The sequence below is a fragment of the Dermacentor andersoni genome, chromosome 5, assembly GCF_023375885.2.
Source record: "Dermacentor andersoni chromosome 5, qqDerAnde1_hic_scaffold, whole genome shotgun sequence".
Taxonomy (NCBI): Eukaryota; Metazoa; Arthropoda; class Arachnida; order Ixodida; family Ixodidae; genus Dermacentor; species Dermacentor andersoni.
Genome location: NC_092818.1, coordinates 87785157 through 87805904, shown reverse-complemented (window position 1 = coordinate 87805904; position 20748 = coordinate 87785157). Strand labels below are relative to the sequence as shown.

At 46.8% G+C, this 20748-nt stretch overlaps 1 protein-coding gene across 2 annotated transcripts in view; it reads left to right on the top strand.

Annotated features, from left to right (window-relative positions):
- Positions 1-417: 417 nt before the first annotated feature.
- Positions 418-20748, top strand: part of LOC126531997 (cell adhesion molecule Dscam1-like) — a 296924-nt gene continuing 276593 nt past the window's right edge. For both annotated transcript variants that reach the window (XM_055070830.2, XM_055070829.2), the window contains exon 1: positions 418-1529. In XM_055070830.2, coding sequence (XP_054926805.1) covers positions 1400-1529 — 130 coding nt within the window. In that variant the 5' untranslated portion in view covers positions 418-1399. The remainder of the gene's footprint in view (positions 1530-20748) is intronic.

The following is a 20748-nucleotide window of genomic DNA, read 5'->3' as shown; positions in this document are numbered from 1 at the left end:
GCCGCTCCGAGGACACGCCAGGAAGGACAACTCTCCCTGATCCCTGAATTATTTTCTTTTCCTCACTTCCCAGCACATATTTCGCTTGGGTACGAGGCAAGAGGGAAAAAGTGACTGTTTTCTCTAGCATTCATCTTGTGTTCCCTTGGATGGGCGGTGTTGTATGAGGGAAGGCAGGAGGAAATGAACCGAAGCACGCGGTAAAGCAGAGAGTTAAGGAAATAGGGAAGCAGTGTAAGCAGTGGCAAAAATTGAAATATCTAATGCAACAGAGTTTAAAATCAATATATATATATATATATATATATATATATATATATATATATATATATATATATATATATATATACAAGCTCAGTTTGACGCCCTAGCAATTGGGAAGCACGATTTCGGGGCGTATTAGCGAGAGAAGTCCCCCATACAAATACAAATAAGCAAGCAAGAAACAAATGAGTCCCCGTAGGGGTAGCGAAATAAAAAGAATGTTGGCGGATAGACATCTACAAAACGCCAGTAGAAGCCCGACGAAAGGTTAGAAGCTGAGATAAAGAAGACCAGCATAAAACCGATAAAGTATCAGCACAGAAAAGAAAAAGCAAACAAAACGGAAGTCATTTTCGGTTTTTGAAAATGGAGACATGAGGGTACGCATCGACTAGACAAGACAAAGGCGGGAATCCGAATAGCTCACACGTTCACGGACGAAGAATACATCTAAGAAAAAAGAAACAACGCCCGAAAGACAACGAAGCAGGCCGAAAGTACAATAAATGGACGGCAAGAAGCGAAAGGAAAAAAAAAAGAAATATTGAAAAGGCGCGCGTGGCTCAGAGGCCGGAGGGCTTGACTCGAAAGGAGAGCGAGGGGTTCGGTTTGCGGGGAGCGAGAAAAGGAAGAAGGGGGAGAGGAGGTTTGGGGCGCTCTTCCCTGACAGCCGCCGCGCCCCCTTTCTTGTTCTCCCTCGGCGTCCCGTTCAGCCCGGTTCCCGAATCAATCGCGCTCCGGCCCCAGTAGCGGCGGCGAAGCCGGTCCCCCAAAAGCGCGGAGGGTGCAGCAGCAGGAGCAGCTCCTTTCCTCTCCCGGCGCAGCCCGCCACTTGCAGAGTGTCACTGGCGCCCCGTCCGGGCCCGTCCGCAGCGAGGGAGCGCATGGCTCTCGCTCCGATGACCGCGGCCGCTTCCACTTGCGCACTGTAATGATTGTACGGCTGCCAGCGCCACTGCTGCCTTCTCGACGTCGCAGTGTTAAGTGTGCCGCCGCTGTCGCGGCGGAAGCTGTGCTCTCGCCGGAGGGATTGTTCCGTTCTCGTCTCGGTCCCGGCGTTCCCCGTGCGCGTCACCGCCGTTCGCGTGCCCGGCCGCTCTGGAGCACCTGCTCGCAGCGGCCACGAGCTTGAACCATGGATCCGTCGTCGCACGTGCTCGGTTTGCCGACGACGCTCTGCTGGCCGCGCCGGCTCTGCTGTCGCGGCCGCAAGGATTGCGTCCCCGTACTCGGCAGCTGGCTTCTTATCTGGCTGTCACTTGCCGGTAAGGCGCCCTTCCCGATTGAGCGCGACATTTGTCCCTTCATGTATGCGCGCAGTTATGCCGCAGGTACCTTCCTCCTACGATTCGTGCTGTAGCCACAATTGATGCCTACAGCCAGAGCAGACCGGAATAAACGATCGTCGCATTCGGCGCATTCATCTCCGCACACGTCGTGATGAACGTATTGTTAAGCAACGAAGGACGTGGCAGAGAAGAATGACGCCTCAGAAATGCTTATGCCCCAGGGATCTTCCACACTTATTTACCGCATATTCCATGAACCAAATATCCCCGCGGTAAATGAAAGCATAAAGCACATAAAAATATATTGAGGCAGTGAATGTCCTGCGTACAAAAACAGCCCCGCACGAGAATGAAGACTCGTTTAGGAGTATAACGTCCACAACACCAACACGTGCTTCTTGTGTACGTACAGGAAGTGTCTGCTTTCCTTCAACTGAAATGAATCGCGTCAAAGAACTGTCCATGTTGTCTGCGATAAAAGCTACACCGCCCAAATTTAACATTTATAAGCCGTGAAGGCCGGCGCGCGTATTTAATTATGTTCGTACAGTATACCTCAGAAATCTTTAAAGTACAAGTCAATGCGTAAAGAGACGCTTATGTGCGAATGTGTAACCACAATGATACTAACGCTCATTTATTTCCGATGACACGCTTGATATTAAATGTGAGTTCTTTTTAGTGCAATATCAAGCCTTCGTTGGTCGTGTGATTTGTCTGGCGACACTTCGCTGCAGGACAAAACAACACACCCGTTTCAATGGCCAGTAACTTCTCCAGGCTGAATTTCTCAACAGCTTATCGCAGACAGTAGCCTTCCCGCCGGCGCAAATGTATTTTCGTCAGTACTGTCTCTAGAAAATAAAACCATATAAGAACAGAACACTATCAAAACATTCTGTCGCAATCTATAATTCCAGCTTTTCTCTTTCTTTTTCTTTTAAGATTCACCATTCAAACAAAAATCTGCGAGAGTATTTCTTTGCGCCATCAGACGAACATTAAGAAACTGAATGGTTGTTTTGAGAGCAGAGCTAACAAAGATTTATTACGCTCTGGCACAAAAAAGCTCAGTTGGAAGTTAATGCTTGTCGTCCTCTGTCACGTTGTATACTCGTTTTTTGCTTATCTCTATAACTCTCGCTAATTATGACATAACCACTAGCCGAAAGCACTACTCTTCTAAAAAAAATTAGCTTCTGCACTCAAAACTGGTCAATGCAATAAAGGTGGAAACGCTTATTATGCGAACCTAAAAATGAACGCATGAATTGCAACATGGATACGTGTTTTCGTAAATATCGGAACTGTTCTTTTCAGGCTCCGGCTGTTCGTGAAGTTGTATTGAATGTTCCTGCTTCTCATCGTATTACCAATGCAAAGCAGCCTCGTGCGCAATCAGTACTAGAAATGTAGGCCCCCTGAGAACGCCTAAATCTGATCATTTGAATTGTGGTGTGCAATACTTCGTTCGTGCACCTTTAGCCGGACAGTTACGGCGTCCGCAGTAGCAGATGTACGTCTTTAGTGCTCTTAAGTAGCGCTTTATTTTCTCTTTATACGTCAGCCTCTTGAATTCAATAAAAACGGCTCACGCACCTTAGTCTGCATACATATCTTCCCATTTTTTATTACATATGCTATACGCGAAGACCATTAGCTCTGCAACTTCACAGCCGCAGAAAAAAGTGCCGATTGCTGCACATGGAACGCTTTACGGTATGAATGCAGTGGAAAACGATCTGGTGCCCCACAATTCAGAGCAAAGTTTTTTGAACGTCTCACATTCATTGCCGGCACGTAGCCGAATCAGATATGGGTGAAGGAAATCTGAAAAACAAGACCATATAAGCAAGAGAACGCGTGGGACGCCACTCGAGTATCTCGGCAACGCCAGGAACCTTCTGTAAGCTGGCAACACTCGCCAGGCCAGTCCGCGCACACTGCCTTCTCCTGCAAGCCGGCGGAAGACGCGAAGAAGCGCTGCCTGGCGGTGATAAGTGCTCAGATCTCGACTCCGATTGCTTCCGCATGACCGCACCTGATTGGTTGCGAGGGTAATCGAGGCGAATAAAGACGTCGAATGCGCGAGCCGCCCTTTTCTGTCCGCTTTTCGCAGCGCGACAATCGTTCGCTTTTCGAGTTCGGTTTGCTCGTATTGCTGTTGTTCGTAGAACCAGTTTCTGAATTTATTTTGCTTCAAAGCTGCACTTCTCTTTAGAGACGCTTCACTGTCATTTCGTTCGATTGAGAAGCAAAAAAAAAGTTATTCTGGAGAGGTTGTTGGAGAAATTCTCTTCTTTTCCTCGGAAGAGTAGCCTCCGTGGGATGCCCTTCAGAATACGGAGAATGTCTAATCTATAAACAATTACGGTTCCAGCTATAACCTCTTGTTGCACAAACAATAGTCCACCATTTCAATCCTCATCTTTTATTTACCGAAACCCCTATTCAAAAAACTTCTGCCATACACTATGTTGACTGGGATTGGTTATCGCAGCCACTCGTTGCGATAATGCGGGCCCCGATAATGCGGGCCCCGTTAGCGCACCTATTGCTATCTTCAATGCCAGACGCACGAATCAAACCGCTTTCACGTAGGAAAAATTTCGTGCGTACTAGCCCCGACTTATCAGTGGCCCGGAAACGATTACGCAAACACGTTAATGCTGCATGAAGTTCACTCTCGATTGCCAGCTCAGCCAACTGCAGAAAACTAATATTTAGTTAAAGCTTGAAGCGCACGTCACTGGTCCCCACGTGGTGGTTTCAGCACACACTACGTTAGGTCCGTGCTGGCGTATCTCTGCTGCACGGAAAGTCGACGCAGGCGACTCCGCGGCAATAAATGTTAAGACTGCTAGTGATCTCCGAATGCATTCCATTGGAGCACAATCGAGATGCCGTTATCAGCAAAGTGACTTCTCCTACGTAGTAAGTAAATACACACATGTAGTACTCTGGTGCGGTTAATGTCATTCCGCCAGTGTCTTCTGCAAATGTTCTATCTCCCTCAAATGTGCTTTAATTTGTTACCAAAAGTTTAGCGGCCTGCGTGCACTCCCGAGAATGAGGACATGGATGTCTCACGATGCTTTATACGTTGGACCGTCCAATTTCCTCAAAGATGCGCGTGGAAAACACGCGCTGCGACGCGCAGTGATAATTCATACGAACAAGGCTCCTCTCCTCACGCTTAGCGTTAACACTCCGCATACGTTGTAATTCAAGCGCATTGGCTGTATAGCACAGAACCCGTTATAGCATAACTGCCAATTCTTTATAGCGTGGCTTCCTGTTACTGGGGAAAAATGAGCACCCTAAGCTGGAGAGTTCACACGTATTAAATAATTTTCCAACAGGTAACCTATGCATCTAACCAAACCGTAATTATTTCTATGCCAGTTCATTGCGAAAAGGCCGCTGTGTTATTTTAATGACACATTCGACTGGCCGTTTACGAGAGCTCTATCGGCAATAGCAGACTGGGTGACGCAAGGCTTAGTCCGGCTCTGCCAACAGTAATCTGGCTTGGTTATTCATATTGAAGCCCTACATGAAAGCTTAGTCGCTCCAATTTTATTACAGGTCGCATGGAGCACTTCCGGTACAGTCAACATGCCTAAGAAACAGTCCACTCAAGCTACATAAGAAAACCTGTGCAACCCATTTCGACATACAAGGACGACTTAAAGCACAACCAAGTCATTTAGGACAGCCTACTACAGCTTCCGCTGTAAAGCAGGTCATACACACCAGCAACAGTGCGTAACACGTTACATATCGACAGCAAACTACACTGATACGAAAAGAGTAGTTTGCTTCGCAAGTAACCATCACGTGTCCAACGAAGCGCCAGCGCGTTTACGAGTGTGGTTCTCCAGAAGAAAGTTAACGGAAGCACACCGTTGACCATTTTCAGTGACGGCTTAACGATGCGCAACAGCAAGGCGTGCTTCAACCACCACCCGTATTTACTCGCCGGTCATCACACTGACCCCAGTAGCGTAAACTGTTTCTGGTATGACGAAGCGCAACTTATAACGACCGGATGTGTTCAACTCTTTCAACACAATTTCCTGAAGTTCGTTCCTCGCTTCTGCCGGAAACTGTACTGTCTTTCGCCTACCTTTTACAGCTAGACTCGTAAGGGAAGTTTCGAAACCTTTATTTGCGGCCGGCGTGCTCGCTATCAATCAGCTACTCAACCTGCATCGCAGTCCCGAATGTTCGCTTTGAAACATAATTACCAATAATCATAACCCAGAGGTCATCTTGCGTGCAAAATCACACGAATAGACAACACCTTCTATCCGCGTTCTTGGAAGCCAGTGATCCGTATTTTGCAAATTGGAATTCACCGGCTCCTCGTTGAAAGCCAACTAGAAGTTTGTGCGGCTGGGGGGGGGGGGGGGGGGGGGGAGGTGTAAATAGCAGCCAGCAACGTGCGGTGCGTGGTATCGCCTATGCGACCGTATGACCAGAAAGTCAGTGAGAGCGCGCAGCCGGGACCGGTCATGACACGAGTCAGCCCTGAGAACATACAGCGAGTTTGTCCTCCTTGTACCCATCTACTTCCGGAGGTTGAGAGAACTTATTCAGACAGCTTTGCTCTGTCTTTCATGTATCAGTTGCTCAGGTTGGCATACATGCGAAGAATATTTTTTTGGGGCGGGCTAGCATTTATGGAGTTCTGCAGAAGAGGGGTAGGTCTTCAGCACGAAGTGAGGTTAGCAGCAACTGCGAATCGCCTGATGAAGCTCTGACGCTAATGTCCCGGAAAATCTGTCTTTGTGACGCAACTCACACACGGGTCATTTCTCTCATCACTTCTCATCACATTAGTATTCGCGTGTCCAAACTCTGCGCTATATAAGGGCTAAGAGGTAGACGTGAGGTGCCCCGTAGTGATTTTCAGTGCGATAAATGTAGAAAAGTTTGCCTTCGTCCTCGCAACTTTTTCGTTCGCCAGTACAGCGACGAAAGGCATTTCCGCAAAGCTTTCTACCCGGTGGTTTATCAGGGCACGCATAGATAGCTTCGCCAAAACAACGCCTCGGGTTCTTGAATGTGAACCTAAGTGTACATGTTTATATTTTATATCCCACCTCCATAGAAATGAGGCCGCCGTGGAAGTAAGCCTCTTAAAACACGCCTTCAAGCACCAAATTTTGTCGAGTAAGGTACATGATTCCCGGTATACGCAATTACAGGACGCGCCTTTCTTTAATAACTCAAGTATTGAAAACTGTACTGGTCCTCTTTCAATATCCGGTGCTTATGTTCTCATTTATTATATTTTTCCTGCGCAGAAACCATTCATTTTAGTAAAAAACACGACTTGTATCTCTAGCCTTAAAATCTGCGAATTCTGCGTATTTTCTCGCAAAATTGAGTTGTTAAAATTACATTTAACAGCGGACAAAAAGTGAATTAAAAGACCTCGTAACGGCCAGACTGCTGCCATCCCATTATCCTCCTTTCGGCCGCCAAGTTTGCCGGGTTGTCACGCAGTGGTAGACCGGACATCACTCGGCCTTCCTTCTAACTCGCTCGCGTGGTCGTGCTGCAATTTTACGCCGAGTTCAAGTCTACAGTGCGGCGTTGTGCAACGCCTATGACGCCGGAATTCGTCCCGCAATGCAATATACGCTGCTCTGCACGATGATTCTTTGCCTGGTGGCACGTTCGGGTGGCCGTTTGAGAGCGTTTTAGCTTTGTTACGAAGGGGGTGCAAAACAGCCGTACAGCTGTATGGTGAAAAAAAAAAGAGATTCTTTTTCCTGATGATCATTAGAGCCCGCTAATGCTAGCAGTAATCCTTAGTTGGCCTTTTATATGAACGTCGTAGCGCCGCCAGAGTGCTTTGCAACGGCCACTCGAACATTCTATATATAAGAACAGTGCAGTGCAGCGTGCTCGGGCCATCTGGGGTTCTTTAACGTGCACCTTAATTTAAGTACAAGGGTTCTTTCGCATTTCGCCCCCATCGAAACGCGGCCAACGTGGCCGGGATTCGTTCCCGCGACCTCGTGCTTAACAGCCCAACACCACAGCCACTAAGCAACCACGGCACCACGGATGCTAACTACAGATGCGCAGAGTGCGATTGGATCAATAGACTGAATTACGGCATAAGTAAATATTATCCAGGCATCTCGCTTACAAATATTCCCCTGTCCTGACGCCGAATCATTTTCACATGCATGCATGGCGTGGCGAACAGCTGTCAGAGGCGAATAATTTTGTTTTATATATACATAATCGGCGCACCATCAATCCATGACGCAGGGCTGCACAGTAGAGGAGAATGCAGGAAACGGCACTGTTTTCTAGCGTCTCAGGGGGGTCACGAAGGTGCATCGTCCAAAGGGTTTCTTTTTCTGCTATGGCTGGAGATGTTGGTGCCAAAACGACGCAGGGTTTTTCCACGTTTGTTTGGTCGGAGTGAGGCCAATGGCATTATAGCACAGGTGCAATGTTCTGCAATAAATTTTGCAATGAAAACATTATAAATTTAGTGAACTTCAAGTAAGATTGTAGTACACACCACAAGAATTTTTGTAGCCGGAACGAATAAATAGCAACAAATTGACGCACTTCCACCATTCCCATACTTGCTGAAGCGCTGTTTTACCAACGTGCGCTCACACTATAGCGTCAAATTCACAGTGAATAATTTTATTTATTTATTTTTTTATTTATTTATTTATTTATTTATTTATGTTTAAAATGTACCGTTGACCGCTTGGGCGAACGTGGTCACGGAAAATTTCGTAAATTGCAGTCTTAAAATTAGGGGCATTCGAGTGGTACTCAGTCTCGTAGGGCAGAGCATTCCAGTCCTCGGATGCTCGAACCAAAAAAAAACAAAAAAGATACGGAGTCTGAAACTCGGTGTTGCAGAACCCTTGAGCCTAAAACGTAAGCCTAGATCCCATTCCCACCCTTCACCAACATGGAGCCTCCATGGTGGAAATGCTCGTGAAAAACACCGTATATGCTCACTCAATAATTTGAAAGTAGCGCTTCTACAGCCCAACCATCCTCTACGCTTTCCTCAATGAAATAGGCTCCGGTGCCATGTAATTTGATATTTTGCGCAGTGTTAATTACAGAAAAAAAAAGAAAAACTTAACGCGGCAACGAAGAACGAGGCTTAGACCAAACTCACGTTCTAATCTCATCTGCTCAACTTTGTTTTTGTTCAAAAAAGGAACCTATCCATTAGATCGAGTAATTCAATTTTCTCATATAATGACTACCCCGCCTGCCCTTCTTTTTGTTATCGTAGGGCGCGCGAGAAACATGGACGTCTTGCTTTTAGCATTTCAAGTCGGCGTTTCCGGCTCTTCAATTATACTCCCCCGTACACTCTCCGGCATATTTCTTAACTTCGTTAGCTCGAGCACGAAACGAGATATATGTGGCTGCCATACTCCCCTGATCTTTGATTATGAAAGTTCTTGTTTTTCACACGCTAAACATTTTCTTCGCGTGCGTTTCCTAAGTATGGAAAACAAGTTGATGTTTCTTTTTCTCAACAACTAGGCTGATTTTTGCGGAATTTATTCAGCATCAGCGAGAATTGCTTCCGTATAAAGTACATTTCCAATTGTCCAAGTAAACAATGCGTCCAGACGTGTACGACTTTGCGTTGTGAAATTGTTCTGACGTGGGAGAGTTCGGTGCACGAGGCTGTGCACCGAACTACTACTCCTACCCACAGCCGACACAGCCGTGTTCCATCACGTCGTGAAAGGTTTGCTGGTAATTTCAGTTTCAGTGATGCGTCGAGGCTGTATAAACGACAGTTAGAATGCTGTGGTGTATGCCAGTAACTTAATGTGATGGTATGAGCGAGACTGCGAAGCTCTCTTGCAGCGTCTACTCCCGACAAAAATACAAGGAGTGTCGGTGCGCCATCCTGGGCACGTCGGCCAGCGTCATCGGCGAGGTCATTACCAACGATGCCACAATGTACCGGCAGCCACTGAAAGATTATATCACGTCCCAAATCAACGAAATTTGCCATTGCGCTTTTGAAGTTCCAAAAATGGAGACGTCGCCAATAGATCTAAATGCTACGCGTCCCTTCCATCCCCCAGAACCCAAGAAATCCTTCAGCGTTCCAGCGCCGCCGACATTTAGCTATATTTCGCTCGCCTGTAAGATGAAGAGGAGGAAGGGAACACTAGCTGCAGGCGGATCAAGTCTTGCGAAGGCGTGCCACTGCAGGCACATTTTGATCAATGCGCAAATACCAGACGTAGGCCGTGACGTAGAGAATTCAACCGTCCACTCGAAAGCAGCGACAAAGTAATCTCCGCGGCCTATTCTTCCTCCGACAGCAGCGCCAGCACGGGTTAGCCGCGCTTGTGAGCCCAGCCCATTGTGCTCCTTGCACTCCTTACAGCGCCTGGAGTGCGCAGGTCTTCCCGAGTTGAAATTCAGGCTCCCCCTCCACGCTCGGACACCTGGGCGAGAAACGTGCTCAGCCTGCGTCGACTTACTTTGCGCGTTCTCTGCGCCAAGCGGTCGCGCCACTGACCCGCGTTCACACAATCGAGGCGCAGAGCACGTAGGCCTGTCCAGAAGACGACGTGTGTCGTCGCTGCGTCCATTGGTGTCCGTCCGTGGTTGTCGTATAAAGTACAACGACGCTCACTGCAATGGAGACGCGTCCCGAGCAGAACAACAAAGGTGACGTAGACGCAGGCCACTCGCGTCCGCAAAAGAACTGGAAGCAAAGATTGACAAAAAAAAAAACTAAAAAACGGCACCCACGCGAAGAGAATGCCTGGGATCCACGGAAGGGAAAGAAAACGCGCGTAGTGTTCCTTTCTGTGTGTGCGTGAGCATCGAGAGCCATAAACCGCAATCGCGTCGTAATGGCTCAAAAGATCAGGCCGAAGAAAAGGAAGAAGGAGGAGGCGACTACACTTTGAAATAAAGACGAAAGGAGAAGGGGTGGTAGGTACCAGACAGCGTTCCATCTTTATTAAAGCCCTTCGCGGAAACTCTTTGAATGCACGGGACTATTTATAACCGCCAGGGCCTCCATGTCCCGAGCTGTACCAATGACTTAGACTCCCCCGAAAACTTCAAGGCGAGCCTTTTTCCTTTATTTATTTTTCTCGCACAATCATTCCCCTTTTCTATTGCTTTCACATTCTTACAAAGAAAAAGTGTTCTACTCGCACAATGCCAGGCCATAACAACTGATATTAAAAGCAAGAGTGAAAACAACAGCATTAACGTTGAGTACAAAGGAAGAAAGATGCCTTTTTTGCCGCTCTTAAGTCCCGTTGCGCTATTTCCGTAAGGACGGAAGAAATAGAGAACCTGGAAAAAAAAAGGAAGCCCCTGGAAGCCGGAGTACAGCGCGCCGGCTTATTTCTTCCTGCTTTCTCATTACATTGTTTTATGTTGTGGCGTCGTGGACGTAAAGAGGCAGGAGACTGGCTACGCGTTCTAAACGAGTTCTTGTGTACAAGAAACAAAGAAGCTGCGCTTCGCTGGAGTGCGTGTGTGCGAGCGCACGCGAGCGGCATATTTATATATGAAAGGACACTGAGTTCGCCAGAACAATGAGACCATGGCAGTAATGGGACTGTAGCTTTCTTTTTTTCTAAGGGGACTTGGCTGTATTGAATTTGTCGTAGGGACAATTTTCCACGTGAGCAATCTGTTGTTTCTCGCTTGGTTCCGTCGAACCTCCTCGCCGTCGTCGTCTTCTACTAGAACGCGAAAACCTTTAGTACTTCGTTGTGGCAACCGGAGCGACTCATTCAGTTCCTGCCTGCCCGGTGGGTTGGCGGAAAAAGTGGCTGACGCAAAAAAAAAGAGGCAAGGGCCTTGTAGGTAAATAGTTGTTCTTGTTACAATCTATGGAAGAGGAATTGGGGAATGTAAACATGAGAGCGAGAGGAAGAAAGGAAGGGAAGGCACGGTAAGTGCGTGCACGTGCGTGGGTTGCACCACGCAGTCAAAGGCGTTCACACAGGTCAGTCGCCTTCCTTCAAGAAACACAAAAGTGTGTGTCTTCAGCGTAAGATTGCCAACCAGACACTTTTGTGGTTAAATCTTTGCTTTCAAACTTGCTTTTCTGTTCTCCTCTCCTGTAAAATCGAAGGGCCTTGCAAAAAAATCACGCTTTTTTAAGAAGCGAATACCAGCTACAAGCCTGCATAACCTGCGATACAACATGCATAACCTGTGATATCTGAAAATTTCGTGTGCTTTTTGGAGAACGTCCGCCGAGGACACGGCATACCTACAGTCTTCAAAACAGTGATTAGTTGTTTCAGCAACTGGACACAACCGACCGTTTGTCTGCCACGGTACGAAGCAGCACCTTTTCTTCAACCAAGTTTTGACAGGAAGCGTTGCCAAATGTAACTTAAAAAAATAAAGATTTGATCCCTGGAGAAATGTTCATTCGACGGACACGCTTAAGTGCATCTAGGTAGCAGCATGCCAACTAAGGTGCAGAATAAACGGTCATGGTCGTTTTTCGTTATTCATTGCGTTAGGCAATGATCGCACTCATGCTTCTATCGTTTCCAAGCCAGCCGGTTCTTTGAAACACTTGGCCCGTGCATCCCGTCCGACTTTGTCGTCTTCTTTCCTTCCGACCGCTCGCGCCCTGAGGCATCGTGTTAGACTGCCCTACCTCGGGGACCCAGCCACCTTTCCCAGTACTTTCCTCGTAGCAGCTTAAGCTACGTAGAAACTCTGCGACGTTGTACAGATTTCGTGATCGTCCAAGTTAATCAAGTTTAAAGATTTTTTAACGAAGTACAAATGTCATCGTCGTTTTAACATACACCGCATGAAATTGTCGTATGTAGGTACAATTGTATAACACGTAGTCGTAGATGCCCTACACAATGCACGTTTTGCTCGCTTAAGGTTGTCCACTATATACGCAGAACCCAACAATCGCCATCTCGTAGGCTCGCGTCAAACGGCCGGCCTAGAAATCGTGCCGCGGCCGTCATACGATCGTCTACAACATGGTTATCGTCCTGTTGTTATCGCTACACGCACGTATACGCTCGGGAACCACACAGAAAACTACTCAATCTGCAGAAAAACGATGGTTCACCTGAAATATTTTTGCGGAATCCCGAACAAGCGTGGGTAGCCAGACATACCTGCAAGATGTTCGCATAACACAGATTCCTACAATGCTTGGGACCTGCCCAATTTTCTTTTTCTTTTTTGTTTTACGCTTGGGAAACATTTTCATCTTCATAGATAATAAAAACTGACCTAATCGCGCTTGAGAACCCAGCTGCTTTCAGTAAACAAGTCTGCTAATTTACTAATGATAAGTTATTCCCCACCACACCACGATCAAAATGACGAGATTATTCCACTAGGACGCTGGCAAAACAGCTCCACGCAGCGCCGAACTCGACGAGCGTTGTGAGAAAATAGCGGTAAACAACAATTCTGCGCCGATGGCAAGCTCCAGCAGTACTCGAGGTTTCACCAGGTGCGGAGTTCTTGTACAGGACGCCAGCTTGGCCGCTTCGAGGCATGCGGGCGCCTAGCCAAGCAGTCTCTTCGCCGTGTAAGATTTTTGCGCCGAATTTCTGCATTAAGGCGGCCGCGGTCCCTGCTTCTCCAGCTCCTGCTGTCGCCGCCACATCCCAACGATCGCGCTCTGCTTGGACGTTGGCACGGTTGCTGGTGATAGGCGCCTGTGACGTGTTTTTCTTGTACACGTGTAAACACCACCGCGAATGTTTACAAAACCACGCGTGCTGCTCGAGGGAGATAACCTTAAGCCAGTGAAATGGCTAGTTCTTTTTTTTTTTTTTTTGCGAGAGTACGGAAGCAGAAGTACCGATACGGTCGAGGCAGCATGGCTAGGTTGAAATAGCTAGAAGAAAACTGGAAAAAATTTCTTACAGTAGGAGAGGGGTCATGTTCTTGGTTGTCTGCAGTGGCTCGCGTTCTGCCACCCTGTTACAAGCTGCTTAGAAAATGAGCGTAGGGTAAAAAAAACAAGGGTTACCAGTGAAGGTTAAAGTATAGCTAAATATAAGAGAGACACCAAGCTACGGCTTCATCTTGGAAGAAACTTAAGCGACATTTACATCAACAATAATTTCGTTATTGCCTGTAAGGCATTCTTTCAAAACTCTATTTTCAGCCATGTAACTGTAATAGGCTGATTATAACTGGGTGAAAAATGAAGGTTAACGTCCCGTTTCTGAATTTTAGACCGAAATCTCTGCGCGGCGTCATGGATTTCAAAGTCTTTTTTCTTTGCATTTGGCACCACTTTTCTTTTAGCACAAACGCATTACGGTACTCGCGAGGTTGAAGATCCTATTCCTTGAGGACGCAATGTGATAACTGTGACTGCGAGGCTTTTCTTTCGAGGAACCCATATGGGTTTCCTTCGTAGTAGTTGCTAAGATCGGGTGGATGTCTTCTTTTCCCCTAATTAATTACTTCTCTCGGCCTTGCGGGTTTCCACAGAACTGTTATGTCAAAAAAAGAAGTTCTTCAGTGGGCGCAACCTGTTTCGCGGAACAATATATTCACTATGCAGGCGCAAGTTTGAATCCGCTAACACAAGATAGGGTTAACTGGAGGCCAGTGGGAGATGCTTTTCGCCTTGCAGTGCACATAAAAATAGGCTGATGATGATTTTTACCGTTATTTGGAGCATTCTGCTACATTTTAACAGTTACATGTCGAAATAAACAGTTGAGTGCGGCACTACAATATCATGTCGTGATTAAATTCTGGCTGCTATATAAGTCCCTGCACGAAAGAATGCGAAGACTCCGTAGAAACTTAAGGCCGTGTATTAAAGGGCAATAATAATAATAATAATAATAATAATAACCAATTTCACCTTTGAACTAAAGATGCACTGCATAGTTGGAAAAAGACGCAACATGTAAAAACACAAGGCACATGAAACGGATACGGCAATAATGTTGATGACATTTATTATTTCTTCCTAAATGTAATTACTATTACTTTATTTTCTTGTCATCAACCAGGGGAGAAGTGATATGCTTTTCTTATGGAAACTGCACATGTCTGCATAAGCGCATTCGTAGAATAATCCTTTTTGTAAGTTTTGTAGAACCAATTGGTTAAGGAAGAGAGATGGCACATTTTCTCTTTAACAGCTTTCCTATACAGTTTTATGACATTCAATTGCCGAACAATGCACTTTCGTTCTTTCGCTTCTACAATCAGTTGGTGAGCGGAAGAACTATTCGTTTCCGGGTACTGCAAACGCTCAAAAAATGTTAGCTTTTTTTTCCGCATTTACAATATCCGAGCACGAAGATAGTAAACGACAACTAATTACCCAGTGGTGTCTCCTTACTTTATAGGATTGTCTGACGTTAAACGGATGATACTACACCTAAGCGACGGAACAGGCTTTCTTTATTTTTCCATTCGTTTTCAAGCGCCATTTGTGCGAAAGGTACGAAAAGTAAAGGGCACAACTATCCAAACTTTTGTCATTGGCAGGAAAGGCTCAGTTATCCGCCGCTTGATTTCATGACAACAACGAAAAAAAAAGAAGAAATGTAAGATCAGTTATTCGGCCGCATATAAGGAAACACGAGGGTGACTGTCACGCAAAAGGGTGATACGCAAACCGAAGAAGCGCCCCCCCCCCCCTTCCCCAAGAAAACGTGGCCTGCGCTCACAGCCCGCGCGAGGTGTCCCACGCTAGGAGATCGTGAAAAATTGTCGTCTCCGCCGACGGAGGCAAACAAATGAAGCTTTTGCCCCGATACGAATAAATTGCGCACCGAAAAGGGGGGTTGGCGACGGCCCGGCGCGAGGCTCGATGCCTGCGCACGGCTCAGCAAAGGCGGGAGGAAGCTGCTCCCCGAACAAAAGACCGGACACAGCGCTAAACACACAAGACGGTCTCGCCGTTCGTGAAGGGCTGCCACCGGGACGGCCAAGAAGGAGGGCGCCATTGAGAAGGATGCATTGGGGAGAGCGGCAGCGAAGAAGCGAGCCAAGAAGCAGGTACGAAATGCGTAGCGAAACCAGAAAAGGCATCCCAGATGTAGAAGCTCTCTTCGTCTATTTTTCTCTTTTTCAGCGAGGACGCGCTTTTTTTTTCTTCTGCGCAATGTCCCAACAGCAGAATGCTGGAGAAAGAATGCGGTGATGAAAGAGGTCGCCAAAGTGCACCTGACGCCTCGAGGGAAAGCGCAGAAGGGGGCGACACCCAAATGCTGCAGAGGACGCACGAAAGAGCGCTGGGTGAAGCAGTGAAACGAATTTCATCTAACTGCGATCATAGCAGCAACCATTTTCGTTTTCAATAGATCATTTGTTCAGTAAATAGGCGCTGATGGCGCTTTGGAATTTTTAACCGGCCTCTTGACTGGTTAAAATCCTTGCCTTCCCTTTCTTTCTCTCTCTCTCTCTTCTCTCTCTCTCTCTCTCCCTTGATTTGTTAGAGTTCTAAGCAGACAGCGCAAACGGCGTTCTTTTCTATCTTTTTTTTTTTTGAATGAACGAGATTTATTTACTTAATATAATATTATTTGATTATTGAGTCCAGTACACCATATGCAGATGCGACATTTAAAATGGTTATGCTGTGATGCGCACCCAAATTATAACGAAGCTTCACTGTAGCTGAATTTCGAATCCTTTAAAATATGTCCTGTGCACAACGTCTGTGTGGTATACGCTTTCAAAAGTAAAAATGCAAAAATAAAGACACGGAGTAGCGCCCCCCAATGTGCCCGTTTATGTGCAAAACTGAAGTGTTCTCTTTTCTCTAAACTGGTTACTTTCATACAAACTCAAGCATGTTCATCTTGTTTGCACAATTTCAATGTAAAAAAAAATCACCGCCCAAGTACTCCGTACAGATGGTTAACCAGCGAAGCTGGAACTTGCGGCCCCGGCGCTTATCACTCGGTTAATCCAGACGGTTCATTAAACGACGGCTTCGTAGGCTGCTGGATCATGGGTACGCAGTCACAGCTTGCGCTCGCCTGCACGACCCTGTTCGTGTGCTCGGGCTGCAGCATCGGCACGGCGTAGACGACCTTGTTCCTTGTTCTGCTCGCGGCGTTGCTGATCAAAAGTTGCCTACTCTTCAGGAGTACGCGTGACGCGTGACCTACCCATTTTGGAGCCGGAGAGAAACCGCTGCGCGCGCGTTCGGCTGCGACGGAGAGCAACGACGTCACTACTGGCGCAGGTAATCCAAGAATACTTAGATCGCACAAGGCCTTTTGACTCCGATCCATGACGTCATGTCAACTGGCCCGACTGCCATAGAATCTAATGGGCATGCTCGCGAATAGGCAACAGGGATTTTGACGTCACGGCTTTCATCACGCCAGCCTTATCAATTGAAATGTCGGGCAAGGTAGCGCGACGTAATGGATCGGAGTTAACAGGCCTTGTGCTATCTAGGTGATGTTGGCTAATCGCGCGCCTCTCTTTCTGTTTTATTGTTTTTTTTTGCGCATGCGCCGGAGGTGCACAGGAAACCGACAGACGGACGGACGGACAGAGGAGTCGCCTAGCCAGATGAAGCTTCGCTGTAAAATAACTACATTGAAGGCTTTTCCGTCCCGCTGGTTCGACTAGCACTTTCGCTAGGACAAATAAGTATTCTGGATTAGCTTATATACCATAATTTTCTGGCTTTTCTCAAACTATATATCGAACCTATACTTCAACTCTTCAGTGTGATGATTCGCTGTTACAATAACAACTTCTCTTTACGAAGTTACATTATCTCGGGTGGGGAACAAAGCTAAGCTATCCCGTTATTTTTTTAAACCCTCGTTCATTTTTAAACAATTCCCGCGTTAGTTTGCTCCTAGTTATTGTTGTCTGTACTGTTGTAACTGTACACATATTATTTAAGTGCATTTCCTCTAAGGTCTATTGGGACATGTCCTGCTACCTTATGTAGCCCTCAGCCGAAAATGACCCCCCAGTATGTACACAGGAAAATAAAATTGATTGATTGATTGATTGATTGATTGATTGATTGATTGATTGATTGATTGATTGATTGATTGATTGATTGATTGATTGATTGATTGTCCCGTACTTGGTTTTGAGGAGTAACTGTGAAATTATCAATTATACGCATAATTGCAAAGGCAGGGAATTCAAGCGGTATCTGAATCTGAATTCTACTGCATCCTGTGGGTTAGCAATGCCAATAGCTGCACGTCATCACATCAACATATGCCTTCCGTAGAACACTGCTATGTAAGGCGCTGAACTTTACGCCAACAAGCGGACGCGCAAACACTTTATAGAACGTCGTTAAAATAAAAACGTGAGTGCCGGGAATCTTACAAGGAATTTATAAGCAAAAGCACGTACACAAGCTGCCCGCCTGTCAAGGATCTCGCCAGTCTTGACTCACTCCTGCGAATTCTCGGAATCTGGAGATGTGAGCCGAGCCGCAGCGCCGAAACAGAGGAATCTCCGAAGTCAAACCAGCCGAGCCTGTCGAATCGGGAACGCCCTAGGACAGACGGCCGTATACTGAAAGCGCCGTATTTTCCTCTAGCAGCCAGCAATATCACGTTGAGATCTACGCTTTCGCCTCTCTAACTCACGAGTGCTTGAAGCCGGTTTCCTCGAAGGGGACTGCAGCGGCGGTTTTTAGCGCACCAGGAGTGCTTCCTCCGCTAATGGGGCGGAAAGAAAGCCATTCAATTTGCTCGATAAGTCAGAAACGCACCCCTCCAACGAAGCTAGCGATTAATATCCGGCTCGATATCAAGTATATCGCTCCTAAACGGTCGGGAACCCCGGCACAGAATATCATCAGCAGCTGTCGTGAAGCGTAAACCAACGGTCATCCTTTCGTACGCTGATTAGTGTGTCAAATGGGCGGCACATTTCTACTGCTCATAAATGTATGTTGTGAAAGTCAGCAAACTGTGCTCCGTTTGAGAGCGCGGTTCAGTTTCCTAAAATGCCGGCAAGTGCGTCCTAGTTTAAACGAATGCCTTCTAGCATCACTTTCCGGGTAGCCCGAATCTCGATGTGAAGACACGACATTAGCAGACAATTACTGTACAGCCGTATTATTGCTCTGGGCTTCAAACGTGTACCAATCTTTTGTCTGCATTTTGACGGCTTTTTTCCCTGCGTTTATTTTTGATCGACAACTGTGTGTCCATCGGACATTGATAATTTTAGGGCTCGTTGGGCAGCGTCTCTTCGCTCTTTTTACCTCTCTCTTCACTTTTTGACCTTTTAAATTGCACAGCAGAGCTAAAGTTCCATTCTCGGCATTGTCGCATTAACTTAGCGCTTAGGCCAGAAAACTCCGGGACTCGCCCTTGGCTTTCTCTTCTACAGTGCAGCTTCAGCAGTGTGACTTGGCTGTGCCCATTTGCGTGGGGAGCGAACGCATCCTGCTCCCCTCTTTTACATTTCTTTTTTTTTTTCTATCTCTATCTCTCGTTTGTTCCGCTTCCGGTTCGCGGCGCTGGGCTAATGGCGCGTCGGCGGCGGGCTGTGAAGGCGCGGGGAGTTTGAAGGAAAGCGGCATTCACGGCGTAGCGCGGGGAGTTCGAGGGAAAGCGTCATTCACGGAGGAGCGCGCTCGCACAACTGACTCGCGCCCCGCGCACAAAGCGAGCTGATTTACGCGGGCTCCCGTGCAGAGGAAGCACGGAAGCTTTGCGTGGCGGCGTAAACAACATTACTCTGTGAACGCGGTAAAATAACTGCCTGGCAGTCCTCTCGGTTCCGGTTAAAAAAAAAAAAAAAAGGAGGAGCGGAGTCGCTATTCTTCAGATCATCGACCTTAAACATCGACCATTGTGGCTAACATAGCTATGCATTAGCTACGCATTTCTCAGCCACCAAGACCGGTAGAGGACATAAATACTTTGACATAAGGAAGCGCTTAAATGTAACGCCTCTTATATACGGTCTCCCGGCTAAAGATAGCCATGCTGTTATAAGAAAAAAATGAAAGAAAAAGAACCCGTTACCATATACGGTTGTAAGACCTACAGTATTAGGTCTTCAGACATGTGACCAATGAACACCGTAGGCTTTGTAACTGTATCTTGCCACATGTTTCTTCGTTTCATCATCATCAGCCTGGTTACGCCCACTGCAGGGCAAAGGCCTCTCCCATACTTCTCCAACTACCCCGGTCATGTACTAATTGCGGCCATGCCGTCCCTGCAAACTTCTTAATCTCATCCGCCCACCTAACTTTCTGCCGCCCCCTGCTACGCTTCCCTTCCCTTGGGATCCAGTCCGTAACCCTTAATGACCATCGGTTATCTTCCCTCCTCATTACATGTCCTGCCCATGCCCATTTCTTTTTCTTGATTTCAACTAAGATGTCCTTTACTCGCGTTTGTTCCCTCACCCAATCTGCTCTTTTCTTATCCCTTAACGTTACACCTATCATTCTTCTTTCCATAGCTCGTTGCGTCGTCCTCAATTTGAGTAGAACCCTTTTCGTAAGCCTCCAGGTTTCTGCCCCGTAGGTGAGTACTGGTAAGACACAGCTATTATACACTTTTCTCTTGAGGGATAATGGCAACCTGCTGTTCATGATCTGAGAATGCCTACCAAACGCACCCCAGCCCATTCTTATTCTTCTGATTATTTCCGTCTCATTATCCGGATCCGCCGTCACTACCTGCCCTAAGTAGATGTATTCCCTTACGACTTCCAGTGCCTCGCTTCCTATTGTAAATTGCTGTTCTCTTCCGAGACTGTTAAACATTATTTTAGTTTTCTGCAGATTAATTTTTAGACCCACTCTTCTGCTTTGCCTCTCCAGTTCAGTGAGCATGCATTGCAATTGGTCCCCTGAGTTACTAAGCAAGGCAATATCATCAGCGAATCGCAAGTTACTAAGGTACTCTCCATTAATTTTTATGCCCAGTTCTTCCCAATCCAGGTCTCTGAATACCTCCTGTAAACACGCTGTGAATAGCATTGGAGAGATCGTATCTCCCTGCCTGACGCCTTTCTTTATTGGGATTTTGTTGCTTTCTTTATGGAGGACTATGGTGGCTGTGGAGCCGCTATAGATATCTTTCAGTATTTTTACATACGGCTCGTCTACACCCTGATTCCGTAATGCCTCCATGACTGCTGAGGTTTCGACACAATCAAACACTTTCTCGTAATCAATGAAAGCTATATATAAGGGTTGATTATA